The 13,546-nt window shown below is 51.1% G+C and overlaps 6 protein-coding genes across 6 annotated transcripts; 2 read left to right on the top strand and 4 right to left on the bottom strand.

The window, feature by feature from the left end:
* Window positions 1-1,029: 1,029 nt before the first annotated feature.
* On the bottom strand, window positions 1,030-2,776 carry PV08_11981 (uncharacterized protein; the record flags this gene model as incomplete). The annotated part of the gene is made up of 5 exons (XM_016386288.1): window positions 1,030-1,125; window positions 1,191-1,660; window positions 1,716-2,404; window positions 2,488-2,653; window positions 2,737-2,776. 5 exons carry the CDS (start codon window positions 2,774-2,776, stop codon window positions 1,030-1,032), a joined length of 1,461 nt encoding a protein of 486 aa, XP_016230096.1.
* Window positions 2,777-3,672: 896 nt separating this feature from the next.
* On the bottom strand, window positions 3,673-4,935 carry PV08_11982 (diphosphomevalonate decarboxylase; the record flags this gene model as incomplete). Its single annotated transcript, XM_016386289.1, has 2 exons — window positions 3,673-4,804; window positions 4,871-4,935. The coding sequence occupies 2 exons, from the start codon at window positions 4,933-4,935 to the stop codon at window positions 3,673-3,675; spliced, it is 1,197 nt and encodes a 398-aa protein (XP_016230097.1).
* Window positions 4,936-5,220: 285 nt separating this feature from the next.
* PV08_11983 (uncharacterized protein) lies at window positions 5,221-6,186 on the top strand (the record flags this gene model as incomplete). Its single annotated transcript, XM_016386290.1, has 1 exon — window positions 5,221-6,186. The coding sequence occupies one exon, from the start codon at window positions 5,221-5,223 to the stop codon at window positions 6,184-6,186; it is 966 nt and encodes a 321-aa protein (XP_016230098.1).
* Window positions 6,187-7,063: 877 nt separating this feature from the next.
* On the bottom strand, window positions 7,064-8,023 carry PV08_11984 (uncharacterized protein; the record flags this gene model as incomplete). The annotated part of the gene is made up of 2 exons (XM_016386291.1): window positions 7,064-7,896; window positions 7,951-8,023. 2 exons carry the CDS (start codon window positions 8,021-8,023, stop codon window positions 7,064-7,066), a joined length of 906 nt encoding a protein of 301 aa, XP_016230099.1.
* Window positions 8,024-9,171: 1,148 nt separating this feature from the next.
* On the bottom strand, window positions 9,172-12,442 carry PV08_11985 (uncharacterized protein; the record flags this gene model as incomplete). Its single annotated transcript, XM_016386292.1, has 2 exons — window positions 9,172-9,352; window positions 9,402-12,442. The coding sequence occupies 2 exons, from the start codon at window positions 12,440-12,442 to the stop codon at window positions 9,172-9,174; spliced, it is 3,222 nt and encodes a 1,073-aa protein (XP_016230100.1).
* A 139-nt stretch (window positions 12,443-12,581) lies between these two features.
* On the top strand, window positions 12,582-13,089 carry PV08_11986 (uncharacterized protein; the record flags this gene model as incomplete). Its single annotated transcript, XM_016386293.1, has 4 exons — window positions 12,582-12,707; window positions 12,754-12,931; window positions 12,982-13,014; window positions 13,067-13,089. 4 exons carry the CDS (start codon window positions 12,582-12,584, stop codon window positions 13,087-13,089), a joined length of 360 nt encoding a protein of 119 aa, XP_016230101.1.
* Window positions 13,090-13,546: the final 457 nt, after the last annotated feature.

The raw sequence follows: 13,546 nt of genomic DNA on the forward strand, positions 1-13,546 counted from the left end.
CGTGTGTACGTGTATGTCGGAATTCGGTCTAGGTGGGTAGTAATCCCGAATCAACCATAACTGTTCAAGAGACAATGATCGAAATGGACAATCACCACGGTGTTTGAATCCAAGACGCCACAACAGAGCAGAGTCAAAAAGGGATACGCCATTGCTACATACCGTTTTCAATTGAGACTTTGGTTCTTTTCCAGCGGCTTCCTTTGCGTTTCTGGCTCTGCGTGTAGCAGCCTTGGCTCCGTTACCGCCACCCATGTTGTTTCCGTGCAGAGAAGATCAAGATTTTGATAGACAATTAGCAAGGTGGTCGATTTCTCTGTTGGAGGAGTTTATTGTCGAGCTGAGCAATAACTCAGACGAGGACGAGCGGTAACTTGTGGAAAGACCGGTCCGGTAGTTGGTAGACGTTGGTGGTTGTTGAAGAACAAAAATGCGGTTGTTGACAACAGGTCGAGAGAGAGAAAAAAAAGTTAGGCGGCAACGTGGTACAGTCAATTGTAGTCTGGTGCTTCCGCTTTCCGCCCACCGGCTCGAGCTGACTAAGTTAGTTAGAGCGTAGTCGAGACCAGTCCATTTGCGGCAGTGCTTTCGGATTTCGGAAAATCGTATCTCCGGTATCATGCACATGTAATTCGACTGTGAAGTTGTTCACGATAGGACGAACATCCGTCTCAGTCGATGCTTCCAATTACGTCGTATTGACTCCTTCTCAGAAGACAGGTTCACGATACAGAGTTTTGACAATACCCGGAACGTGTATCTCCCGTCAAGAGAGACCGCACGGATGACTTTGTAGAACTGTCAAAGCGAGAGGCAGAAGAAGAGGCGCAGGGTAAAGCAGCCACTGGCCATTGATGCAGCTTCATTCATGAGACCATGCGTCTCATACTCTGAACGACATCAAATTCCGTAGTCTACCAGAAACAGTCATTACTCAGTTTTCACACTATTCGCTCCCATACCCCGAATCCCCAAGTAACTCCTTGGCCGTAGCTAGTTTTCCATCCCGCACAGCAGCTTGATACGCAATCAAGTTGAGACTCGAGAAAACCGCAATCCATTCTGAATGTTACCGAATTTAGCGAACCACATGTCCTTGAGGAAGGAACTTCTCGGCTTCCAGGGCTGAGGATTAAGTTAGCACATGCGTTGAGGTATAGCGCGCAGCACACAGCAAACGTTAGACTTACACCTCGGTCGCCGCCCTTGGGCATCTGCGACTCCGCAGCCTTGATATAAGTGCTGTTCAAATTGAGGAATGGCACATTCAGAACGACCTCCTTGTCGCCGATCTGAGGCACCACAGTAGTCAAACCCTTGTCGCGCATGGTTTTGAGGATTCTGACCCAGAGCTGCGCCGTGGCATCGGCACCAAGCGTCCAGCTAGCATTTGTATACCCAAAGACAAAGGTAAAATTGGGCAGATCCTGCATCATGGCACCTCTCCAGGTGTATTTCTGACTGAGCTGAACCGGCTCATTGTCGACTGCCACAGTCGCACCGCCACCAAACTGAATCCTGAGACCCGTGGCAGTAATGATGATGTCGGCGTCGAGGGTCTTACCGGAATTGAGTTTGATGCCGGATTCAGTAACTGTATCGATGGTGTCCGTGGCGATGTCGGCTTTACCGGTGCGGAGGGCTGCGAAGAAGTCACCGCCTAGCGATTGGTCTGTCAGCTCCATGCACTGGGAATAGTGAGAACATTCACAAACCTGGAGTGATACACATTCTCTGCTCCCATGGGTTATACTTGGGCACGAAATGAGGTTCGAAGGGAATGTTTGGTGGCAATTCCTTCTCGGTCCCCTTGCGCAGGACCTGGATCCCTTGCTTTGGGAAAAGCCGGCAGAACTGGAAGAACAAGACTGCCACGATCATGAATCTGATGCGGATGACCTTGTACGCCCAACTCTCTGGCAGGACCTTTTTAATGAATCGATCGATTGGCTCACTAAGGGGAATTGGAAGGAAGTAGCCCGGACTTCGCTGCAACATGGTGATATGTTTGACTTTGTCGACCATGTTTGGTAAGATAGTGACGGCTGTCGCTCCGCTGCCGATGATGACGACCTTTTTGTCCGTATAGTCGAGATCCTCGGGCCAGAATTGTGGATGCACCACGGTCCCCTTGAATTTCTCAATGCCAGGGATCTTGCTTTGCAGAGGCGTCTTGTAGTCGTAGTAGCCAGTACCAAGGCAGAGGTGGCGCGCGTAGAATCGTTTCTTTTCGGTTTCGTTAATGGTGACATCGAGTTGCCATTGCTGATGTTCACTCGACCAGTTCATCTTTTCGACCTTGTGGTGGTACAAGATGTGCTTGTCAATGCCATGACGAGCCGCCGTTGCCTTGACATACTTAAGGATCGAAGGTGCATCGGCGATGGACCGATCCTCTTTCCAGCTATACAGCGATGGTTAGATATTTCACACATTGGGGACAGCATGGCACGGAGTCTCCTCGCAGGTAGTATACAGAGAACTTACGGATCAAAGGCAAAGCCAAACGTGTGCAGATCAGAGTCAGATCTGATGCCAGGATACTTGAACAGGGACCAAGTGCCACCTATTTCATTGCGGCCCTCGAGGATAGCATAAGAGTAGTCTGGCAGACCTTCTTGAAGCCTGTAAGCAGAATTGATACCGCTGATGCCTGTGAGAATGTCAATATCCAAAATGTGCAGGCAAAGGGGCAACGATAAAACCCCTGAATGTCCTCAGTAAGAGGGGACATACCGGCGCCAATGATGAGAACGTCAAATGTAGTGCCTGACATGATGAGTGCCGAGTTTGAGAATCCTTGTTGGAACCAGAGACGAGAGTATCGTTCGCTGACAATATATATCTGACGCCTAGCACCAGTGCGAGCACAGGAGATCGAAATATACGAGTCAGAAAGTTGCCTCTAGCCCCGACTCTGTCCTTCTGCCTCGGCAACTCTGCGCCAATGTCTACGGGTGGCAGTCTGCAGGCAAGATAGGCCCAGCGGAGCTAGCATATGGGGGGCGGGGGGCTAGTTGGCGGGGGCCCGGGGGCGAGGAAAGGCCTTCACATGTGCTCGCAACTTCGCAGCGGCAATGTATAAGAGAGAAAAGGAAACCAAACACCGAGGAGTATGAGTACTCGTATTTAAGCGGCATTCAACGAATCTTCTTATCGTTCTCGGACTCCCGCAGGTCCAGTAGAAAGCCTGCAACGAGCGGTGAAAGGAGCAAGGAGGAGTTTCATTAAATGTAATTGTCGCGGATCCCCGCAGGATTTTTCAGTACTCTCTCCGGGGTACGGGGAGTACAACCTACAGCAGAGCGCCTAGTAGGAGTAGGCCCTCGCAAAGTCATTTCTGAAATCCGTAGAGCCATTCCCACTGGATCCTGCCTCACGCCACTGACCAGTGACCGCTGACCAGATGTGGGCGGGTATGTGCCGGTTCTCATAAACCAGATGGTGCTGATCGATTCAACACGAGTATACGAGTACCTGGGACGCCTACAGCAAGGTAACTAGTGCTGATTCGTATTCGATACGGAGTACGGAGTACGCACGGAAGAATACAGCAAGACACGCCGCGTAGGTGTTCCTAGACACTCGGAAGGAGTACTCTTACTGGGTATTATTATGCTCACCAGAAGGATGATTAGTTGCATGAACATCTGCCTCAAACATGAATGATCATTATGTCTCAACTGGCACTGCATTTCCACTCGCATCGACCAAATGCTGATCGATCTTTTCGGGCCCTCCGCCGACACCTGTACAAATGACTCGACTGACGCCGGCCTTGAGGGTCATCAAGGTCTTTTGTTCTAGACTCCCGTATTCGTTTTTCCCAATGACATCGCCAAACTCCCCTTCCCATCCAGGTGTATTGGGAAGGATGTTCCTGAAAACACCCGCAACTTGATGAGTGTGCTCCTCGAGATAGTAAATTACTGCATTCGGACCGGCATCGAAGGTGTAAGCAGCGATCAGCTTCCCCGCCTTGCGATTAGCAGTCTCAACGGCATTCATAGCAGCACGAGACACGTCGTTGAGGTAGTGGATCGGAGGCCAGGAATCTAAACAGATGGCATGGAAGGAGTTGGAATCCTGCATCGTGATCCGGGCAAATGTCTCGAAGTCCTTTTCGTGGATCGCCTTCTCAATCTCCTTCATTCTCCAAGGAACGATCTCGTTGAAGCGCGCCGGTGCAAGCGTCGACGTCTCGACCGTAGTTTGCATTCCTGCAGTGGAAGGGACGCCCTTCTTCTCTGCACTGACGACCAGAATCAACGCTCTCATCTCGGGCCAATGCGAGGCAGGTGCAACCTCTTCAGCAAGGCTGTCGGACCCGTCTTTGTCTGTGCCAGCCCTCCAGGCAACGTATCCTCCCATCAAACTCCGGCAGGCAGAACCAGACCCTTGTCGTGCAATCACCGAGAGCTCCTCGGGCGACTGAGGCAGCTCGTAAAGGTTGGCGATTGCTCTGACCAGGGCGGCGAATCCTGCGGCGGAAGAGGCCAGGCCGGCGGCCGTAGGGAAATTGTTCGAAGACACAAGTCGGAGGGTCAACTTGGACAGTCTAGGTAGAGAGTCATCTTTAGACTCCAGCTGTTCTCGTAATGATCTAAGAGACTTGAGACACGCTTGTGTTCGTTTTGAAGATTCAATGTCCTCCTTTTCTCCATTGAGGATGAGCGAGTCAGGCCCCGAGAACGACTCGGCGCATGAAGCAGTGGTATGCGTTCGGAGCGACTTTTGCGACAAAGTGACAGACAGCGACGAATTCGTGGGCAGATTCAAAGCTACATCTCGCTTTCCCCAGTACCTGTTGCGCCCTCGTTAGTAGCTGGTTCCATAGTTCAATCAGGAGATCTCCCCCCAGCATACCTACTTTATGACAGCGATGTTGACCGGCGCCGTAGTGCTGGCGCGGTAGACTTGAGGGGATGCCGACATGTCGAATGGCTTGAGCAAATGTACTTTGGGAAGAGTCGTTCTGCAAGATCCAGAGGCGGCATGCGGTGTGTTTACTGCTTAAACCGTATCGGCGATAATGCGGGCAGATGGAAAATGTTTCTCTGGCCACTAAGACGGAACTTTGCTGTGCCCGACTTGCTAACTCTCCTACTGTACCACCTCCATATACCTAATTTCTTGTATTTCTCAGCCGACCATTTCGCCTTCTGTCCGGACTCAAACATCAGTCTTGTCTATTGATACGACACTCTTCATACAATCGCCATGGGTTGGTGGAAAGCAGATCCAGTCCCCGAACCACCTCAACAGCAGACCACTCCGTCGACATCGTCCATACCTCAACCACCACCACCAGCACCGCCGTCGAACTCAGGCGCCTCGGCCTCAGCATGCCCAGTCGATCCACAGACACGGTCAATATGGCTTCAACAAGCCCAAGCACAAAAGAATAAGAACACACAATCTCAGTCTCAACTACCTCCCTCTCACCCTCCTCTTCCGCCTCACCATCCCCAAGTCGAAGCATCATCCCAACCGCCACTACTTCCCACGGCCTACGCTTCGTCTAAAGAATGTTCATCCGATCGCATCTCACAGGATCCCTCCCCTCCGCTCACGTCCGCCTACAAGACAAGCCGCCCGCTGTCCCAAGACCGCGCCATATCGTCCATACCGCGCTCTCAGACCCCGACGGCCTCTTCATCGTCGTCCTCAGCCGCCCCCGCCAATGCCGAAACCGAAACCGGGCACCACTCGTCAGGCAACTGGATCTACCCGTCCGAGTCTCAGTTCTTCAACGCTGTCATGCGCAAGGAGACGCTGACGTCGTCGAACCCCGAAGACCTCCTCTCGAGCATCTCGCACATCATCCCGATCCACAACGCCGTGAACGAGCGGGCCTGGTCGCTCATCAAGACGTGGGAAGCCGACTCGTCCAGCGCCTGCGGCGGTCCGAAACTGCAGTCGTTCCGCGGCCTGGGTGCCGGCGCCCTGTCCCCCCGGGCACGCATGAAGTCGCTGATGGGCTACACCCAGCCCTTCGACCGCCACGACTGGGTCGTCGAGCGCTGCGACGGGGGAACGGTCGAGTACATCATCGACTTCTACCAGGGCAAGCCAGACCCCAACGGGAAACCGAACAGTCTAAACTTCTACCTCGACGTGCGGCCCAAGCTCAACACCCTCGAGGGATGCAAGATGAGAGCGGAACGCTTCATGGGTTGGCGATAACATCTCCTCTGCTGGTCTCGTGATTTGTGAGCGTGAGTGTGGCCGTGGGTGTGCGTCCACGAGGATATCTCTTGAAAAGAAAGACCAGGAAATTCGAAGTTTTGTACCACCAACACGAAATTGTAATTCTCCATGTCATGTATATATGAAAAAGCCCTGTAGCTCAATCTGATTCATCAGAAAAACGAGCGAGGATATTTGTAGGACCACAATTCCAACTATCCATCTACACTCCATCTCTATACCAGCCATCCTCCTTTGTCCACTTTCACTCCGTAGATACCCCGAGGTATAGTTATGAATGCAGTAGAAGTCAAAGTCAATTTCAATTATGGCCTGTCATAAGAACCCTACTTGAAGAAACTGTATACAACAATCCGTGGTTTAATCCTGTTCAAAAAACCCACTTCCCGCTTATGTATTGCCTCGTCTGCTGAGCCATCATCTGCAACAAAGATTCAGCAAGGTAAAACGGCCTCCGAATGAACGAATAAACGAATGAAAATTGATTGGCTCTATGAAACTTGCCTCCTTCCGTATCCCATAACTCCTGAGTCACTTCCAATGCAACGCCGAATGTGGATGCAAATGACCGCTATGCGGCGACCCTGCGTCTCCGGAAAGATTTGATAATAAATGATGGGTAATTGAATGAGAGGCAGTGGGCCGTTTCGAATCGTAAATGCGAGGTGTTTCAATCATACCACCCATTAACAAAGGAAAATCGTGTCGACATGATATGCTGAATGTGCTGATGCATCTGTGCTGATGCTGTTTTGGAGTCGTGGCGTATCTTGCGGACTCCCAGGCATCGTGTTCGAGGGGACAAGGAACAAAAGTCCAACATCTGGCCTTCGAGGAAACTCCGTTCGATGCATTACCAATTGCCGGTCCTGACAGCTGACTGCTCGGCCCCATATGTGTTGGAAAATAGCTGCTGTCGAATGCTTTGTTGTTGTGTTGGCTGAGGAGTGGGTTTAAGCCAGCCGAGAGCATCGACAAGAGCTTCGTAGGCCTCTCGTAGCCGGCCACCACTCTTGTCGTTGTGTGCCCTCAACTTCACCTCCCAGCCATTGTACTGTAGTTGAATTCCACCTCCTCTTTTGCTGGCTTCCTTGATAACGGCAGCCCACGCTCTTGAAATTTCTTCATATGCATTCTGCTTGGCAAGATTGTACGATATATTATCCCACTCTGGAAGATCATGTATGATGTTTGTGACTCCGTGCAGATATTCTAGTGAGACTGACGACTGCTGCTCATTTGGAGGCAGGAAATGTGGAGTAAAATCTGTAAGAGCCTCAAGCAGATCGTGCCACTGAGGACGAACTCGATCGTATGCGTAGTCGGATCGTGGATTGGGGCCAAGCGGGAATGATTGCATCAATCGGTCGTAGTATTGTCGGAGAACTTGCAGTGTGCTCTGGATACTGGGTCGAGGGCTAACTTGAACAATTTCTTCTCGCAAGCCAGGGTTTCGGTCACAGAGAGTTTTCAACACAGTTTTCAACGAGTCTTTGTCCAAGGTCTCCAGAAGTCTATCCACCGACAACGGCCTCCCTGCCAGATTCGACCGGACTCGCTTTCTCGTCGAAGGAGTTACAGGTTGGGGAAGCCGAGCATTTGGAATAGAGGGGGATGTTGTCATTTCATCATCCCGGTCTGGGGAAGGGGAGGCTTTTCGTTTTCTCGACGGGGCGGTGGATGACACTGAGGTGGCGGTTAGTCTCTGAGAAATCGTGTCCTAGGATGGGACGAACTCACTTGATCGACCTGGAGAGAGACGAGTGTGTTCGTGGAAATGAGGAGGGATCGGTGGCGTAGCCAGACTGTTCATGATGGCTGTTGATGCCGATAAGACGGAGATTGTTTGTGAGTTCAATATGAGGACAATGCGGTAGATGGTGCCGACGGACGTGGCCTTGAAAGAGAGGAAGAGGCCCTGAAGTGGTTGGAATGAACGGGGCAGTCACAGGCAGTCAGTCACGAAGTCTTTGTATGCACCCCGGCAGTCCAAGCGGTGAAGGCCGGGTGTGGGTGGTGATGGAGATGCAATTGTGTATGTGTGTGATGGGAAGCCGGGTGTAATGGGTCAAGTTAGTAGTCGAGGAGGGAGTGGAGGAGGAGCTGCGCCTAGAGCGGGAGAGAGAAGGCTCTGAAAGCCTAGCACCTAACAGGGCATGGTACCTACTACTGTTGGTAGGAGCCAACTAGGTGCTAGTAGCCTAACTAGTAGCCCAGCAGGTATGACGCAGTGCAGGCCACTGGCTGGTTGCTTTGCTGGCCCGGGTGGCTCCCTTGGGCCTGTGTGCAGGGTGCCTCAGGGATGGTTCACCAGGCCTACACGGTTCATGGCGCCACTAAGGCTGGTTCTGCAAGCCTCACTAAACGCCCTTGACCAGCCTGATTTGCCAACCCACATATCCAAGGCTTTTGCTGCCCAATCCCAACCCTGATTTCATGCCGTTTCATGACTCGGGCCAGTGCACTCGAGCCCGCTAGTTAAGAACCTTGTGTCGCGCTGCACTGTTGTTGGCCAACTGACTGCTTTGTCTACAGTCAACAGAGAAAACTTACCTGTGGCTAACACTTCACAAGGGTTACGGATGGGATGCGGTCCTCAGTACACACTCTTAAGGTACTCATATGGGATGTAGAAAACGGATCCACCCGTTGTAGCTTGGGGTCTTTATGCAGCTTTTCGCCGCTGCAAGGCAAAACATTATTTAATATCGGTTGTTCGACAAGACTGGCTCTGACCTCGGAATCCTAAGACATCCAAACAAGATGCATAGCAAGGTCCGCGGTGCCGAGCCCACCTAGGCAGAACTGGTCCATGAAATCCCGCAGGTCCACCAGTGTACTGCTGGTCGTCGTGTCGTCAAACTGAGGCATGGGTATCATCATACATAATAGCCACTCCCCCAGATGGCAGTGCGATCAAGGGGCGAAGGCGTGGTCTCGAGTTATTATGGTCGGTCAAGTCTAGAGATACAGTGACTGAGCGGCCACAATATCTCTTCTTACCTTGGTCAATGCCTCCTCGAATTTCTTTTCCAACTCTTCACTACCCATGACTTTAGACGCCTCAGCCATTTGACGAAGGGCTTCTTCCAGTCGGCGGAAGACCCGGATCAAGCTGCCTTCGTAGACGTCGGTCATTTTGCTGCATCAAACATCAGTGATCGCCTTCAAACATAACGCACTTCACTTACCATATTTCGCCAAACGACTTTCCTTTTGCCCAGGCATAAATCACTGGCATAAGCTGCCACTTGAAGCTCTGTACGTATTCTTCCTCGTTGACCGCAAGTTTGGATTCGATCGATACTTTGGCAATCTGTCTGGCTTGTCTCTGGATCTCTCTTAGTGGCCTAGCAAGATCCTCGGTCAATGCGGGCTGTTCGTTGACCTTCTCCTCAAAGACAAAACAACTCATGATTGCAGCACAAAGCTCAGGAGTCATGTCGTTGAAGAACCGGTTGAAAAGTAGCTCACTAAGCATCAACTCATCGCCTGTGCTGATCTCGCAAGCCACACGAGCTTTCAGTTGGACAACTTCGTCTTCGTTGATGAACTGCAACCGGCGGAGGACACGCTTGCGGCATTTCAACTCATCAAGCTGCATAATCGCATGAGCGTCTTGAATCTGCTTTTTCAACGCTCGGATTTTGTTTTGCATGGCCACCTTCTCAGCGTATTGGTTGTAGAGCCCTTCCAGTCGTGGAGAATTGTGCAGAGGGTTCGCAACCAGTCTTGACTCCATGATCTCAATCTTGCGAAGGAGTTCTTTGAAGGAATTGTCCGTAATCTTCATATTCTCGATTGGGTCTAGGACAGAGAGACCATCGGGAAACCGTCTCTGGACTTCTTGCAACGCTTTCTGGACTTTCTTCTTCTCTTCCGAGATCGTCATGTCGGCAGGGGGAAAGATGCGGATATGAGAGATCTTCTGAACGCACTTAAGCAGGACAGGGACCACCTCAACTTTCGAGTTCTCGCCAGGTTGCGCGGGCCGAATACCGGCCGGAAGCGACTGAAATGTTTTGGTGGTTGGTGTGGAACCTTCGGCACACTCAAGAGCGATGTCAAGAATCCATTCTTCTTGCGGTGTTACCTTCGCATTTGATTTTCCAGTCGTTCGTCGTGCGAAATTGATCACAGCACCCCAGCCAAAGTCGTGCTCCCCATCCTTGATGTACACTAATCGACCGGGTTGCATAAAAGGCAAGGAGTAGTTTGGATGGATGATGACATTGCGCATGTCTTCGGCATAGACATCAAGCTGCTTCCTCAGGTCGTAGTACGCGCGAATTGAACTTTCGTCCTCGATGACCATGGCCGATTTGTCTGCCTCCAGCTGCTGCAGCTCTTTCTCCAAACCACTCACGCTCGCAGTGTTCTGGAACTGATGAAAGCATTTCTCCAGCATGAATTCGGGTGAGATACCCTCAGTTCTTAGCAGGTTGAGGATCATGTTGTAGCCAAGATAAAACGCTGAATTCAATTTATCCTGTTCACCACGCACAATGTCCTTTGCAACGCTCGGATCCATCTGCTCGTTGATCATCATGATAACAATTCCGCGTTCGTCGAGACCGCGACGGCCAGCCCGTCCGGACATCTGGATAAACTCAGATGGAGTCACCCACCGTTGGGAGTAGCCGTCGAATTTACGAACACTGGTGAATACCACAGTCTTCGCAGGCATGTTCAGGCCAATGGAGAATGTTTCAGTTGCAAACAACACCTTTATCAAGCCTTCTTGAAACAGGATTTCGATCGTCTCCTTGAGAATTGGAAGTAATCCTGAATGATGGATGCCAATACCGCGTCTCAGGAGTGGGAGCAAATGCTGGATTTGAGGCAGATTCTTGTCATCGGGGGACAGCATTTCCAACGCACTTTCAAAGACCTTGGACACCATGGCCTTTTCAGAATCCTCATTGAAGGACATGGTGCTCATTTGAATTGCATAAGCCTCGCAATCACGTTTACTAAAGCTGAAGACGATGACTGGATTGTAATTCTTGGTCATGATCATGCGGACGATCTTGTAAATATCCGAGGGACCCTTAGTGCCTCCTTTATTCAAGCGCTTGTCTTTACCCCTTCCTTTCCGACGAGCCATAGCGTTTGAAGGATCGTCTCCTTGCTTGTCGGCAATTGAACTCATGGCCTTTTGGAAGTTATCCTCCCGGAACACACCCTTTTCATCCACAATCAGGTGAATGCCATCTGCACCTGCCGGGAAGAAGTAATGCTGTAAGGGAGTCGGTCTGAAGTCGGTGTAAACCACGTGGCAAGGCTGGCTATGAATCTTGGTAATCCACTCGGCGAATTGCATGGCGTTGGGAATCGTTGCAGACAAAAACACATAGCGAACCTTGTCAGGCAGCAGTATGATGGTCTCTTCCCATACCACACCTCTGGTTTTGTCTCGGAGATAGTGAATCTCATCAAAAACCACCCAACCAACCTCTCGCATGATCTCCGAACCTCGGTACAGCATGGACCGAAGAATCTCAGTCGTCATGACCAGGACGGTGGCGGTCGGGTTTATGGTCACATCACCCGTCATCAAACCAACATCACCGAAGTCGGCCTGGAATTCTCTGTACTTTTGATTGCTCAAGGCCTTTATGGGGCTGGTGTAGATGACTCGCTGGTTGTTTTTCAAGCACTGTGCAATTGCATATTCGGCGACCACCGTCTTGCCTGCGCTAGTGTGTGCGGAGACTAGTACACTTTCATTTCTTTCAATGGAAGCAATCGCAACTTGTTGGAAGGGATCAAGCTGGAACTTCCAGGTTCGGGCGGGTTCGGCGGGCGGCTTGTGCTGATTGATAGGGATGTAATCATAATCTGGGGGTAATGCAACTTGATGTCGAACTTGATGGTGCAGAAGAATCTTTTCTTCGTCCTTCGAGGCTTGAAGGCCGGCGATGGCATCGACCTCTCTGGATTGCTCGGTCTCAAAAGTATCAGTGACCACGGGCTCAGGCTCGTCATCTGTCCGCATGCGCTTGTTACCGGGTTCGTCGGCCTCTGTGGCGTCGGTACCATTCACATCGGGAGCCGGGGACGTTTCACTGTTGGAAGTGGCGTTGGTCATCTCAATGTCGGCCGCATCTTTCAATTCACGGTCAGCTTGTCGCTTTCGTCGTCTTTCTTTCTTGGACGGTTTGTTTGTTGGGCTTGTCGCTGACTGTGCAGCAGATGGGCTGTCTTCGAACACGTCGAAAAGCTCTTCCATCCTGGTAGGGTTTCCTCAACACCTATGGGGGTTACGAAAAGTTGATTGTAGAGAAACGTCGCGCAGAGGCTGCGGCAGCAGTGAAAGAAAGACTTGTGGAGGCGGAGGAAATTCCAGGTACCAAACCAATGGGGAAGTTATGCCGGGCTACGCCAAGGCTTCGAGCTGCTGCTACATCTATGAACGGAGTGGACTGACACTACTCTTCACGATCTTCAAGCTGTTCAGCACAACCAAGCAGCTGTTCCCGCGCTCCATTGCAAAGGTTGGTCTCTTCACGGTAGCTGCGGACCCAGTTACTGATCTCACAGATGAACGCTCAATCTCTACTCCGCGCCAGAATGGCAACCCAAACCATCGCCCGCCGCGGCTTCTCGACCACTCGACCTCGATTTGACAGCCCCTTCCACTACCCAGAGGGCCCAAGAAGCGGTCTTCCATTCAACCCTAAGACAAAATTCTTCTGGCTGAGGTACTGGACATTTATGAGTATGTTTTAGCAACGAAGTTACAAAGAGCTTGGACTAAGAGTTGCGCAGCTGCTGGATTCGGCGTTCCGTTTTTGATGGCCAGTATGTATAATGTTGCGGCAGCACAAACACGAGGGACTGACCAAAGATATAGTCTGGCATACGTACAAGGCATGAAGTATTTCTCGAAATGCTTGGGCGGAGATCAGTCAGCGTGGAACTTGAGTGAGGGTGTGGCATCCCGGCACTCGGATTTGTACAGAGCCTCAGACAATACAATCAAATTCGATCAGACCCTTCGAACACCCTCAATGTATTGTCCCGTGCTCTTCCTCGCGCCCAAGTTTTCTCTAAGCTTGGTATCGACTGGTCCAGTCTGCGTCACTCGCTGATGGTGAGCTCGATCTTGACCAAACTCTGGAGAGGTCGCTTCGTGCTTCATCATGAAAGAACAAATATAGCCGCGAGGAGTCTTGGTCCTAGTGTATAGAATTTGACGTTGTCCAGCTCCTCGAGCAGAACGTCTTGTCGAGGTTGCTCATCTAAGAAGATTCAGAATCCGACCTTCGGCCAATCAAATGGCAGGCAATCGTCTCGGAGATTTAATTCTCCGAGTATATTTTATTTTTTGATG

The sequence above is a fragment of the Exophiala spinifera genome, assembly GCF_000836115.1.
Source record: "Exophiala spinifera strain CBS 89968 unplaced genomic scaffold supercont1.11, whole genome shotgun sequence".
In the NCBI taxonomy this organism is placed as follows: Eukaryota; Fungi; Ascomycota; class Eurotiomycetes; order Chaetothyriales; family Herpotrichiellaceae; genus Exophiala; species Exophiala spinifera.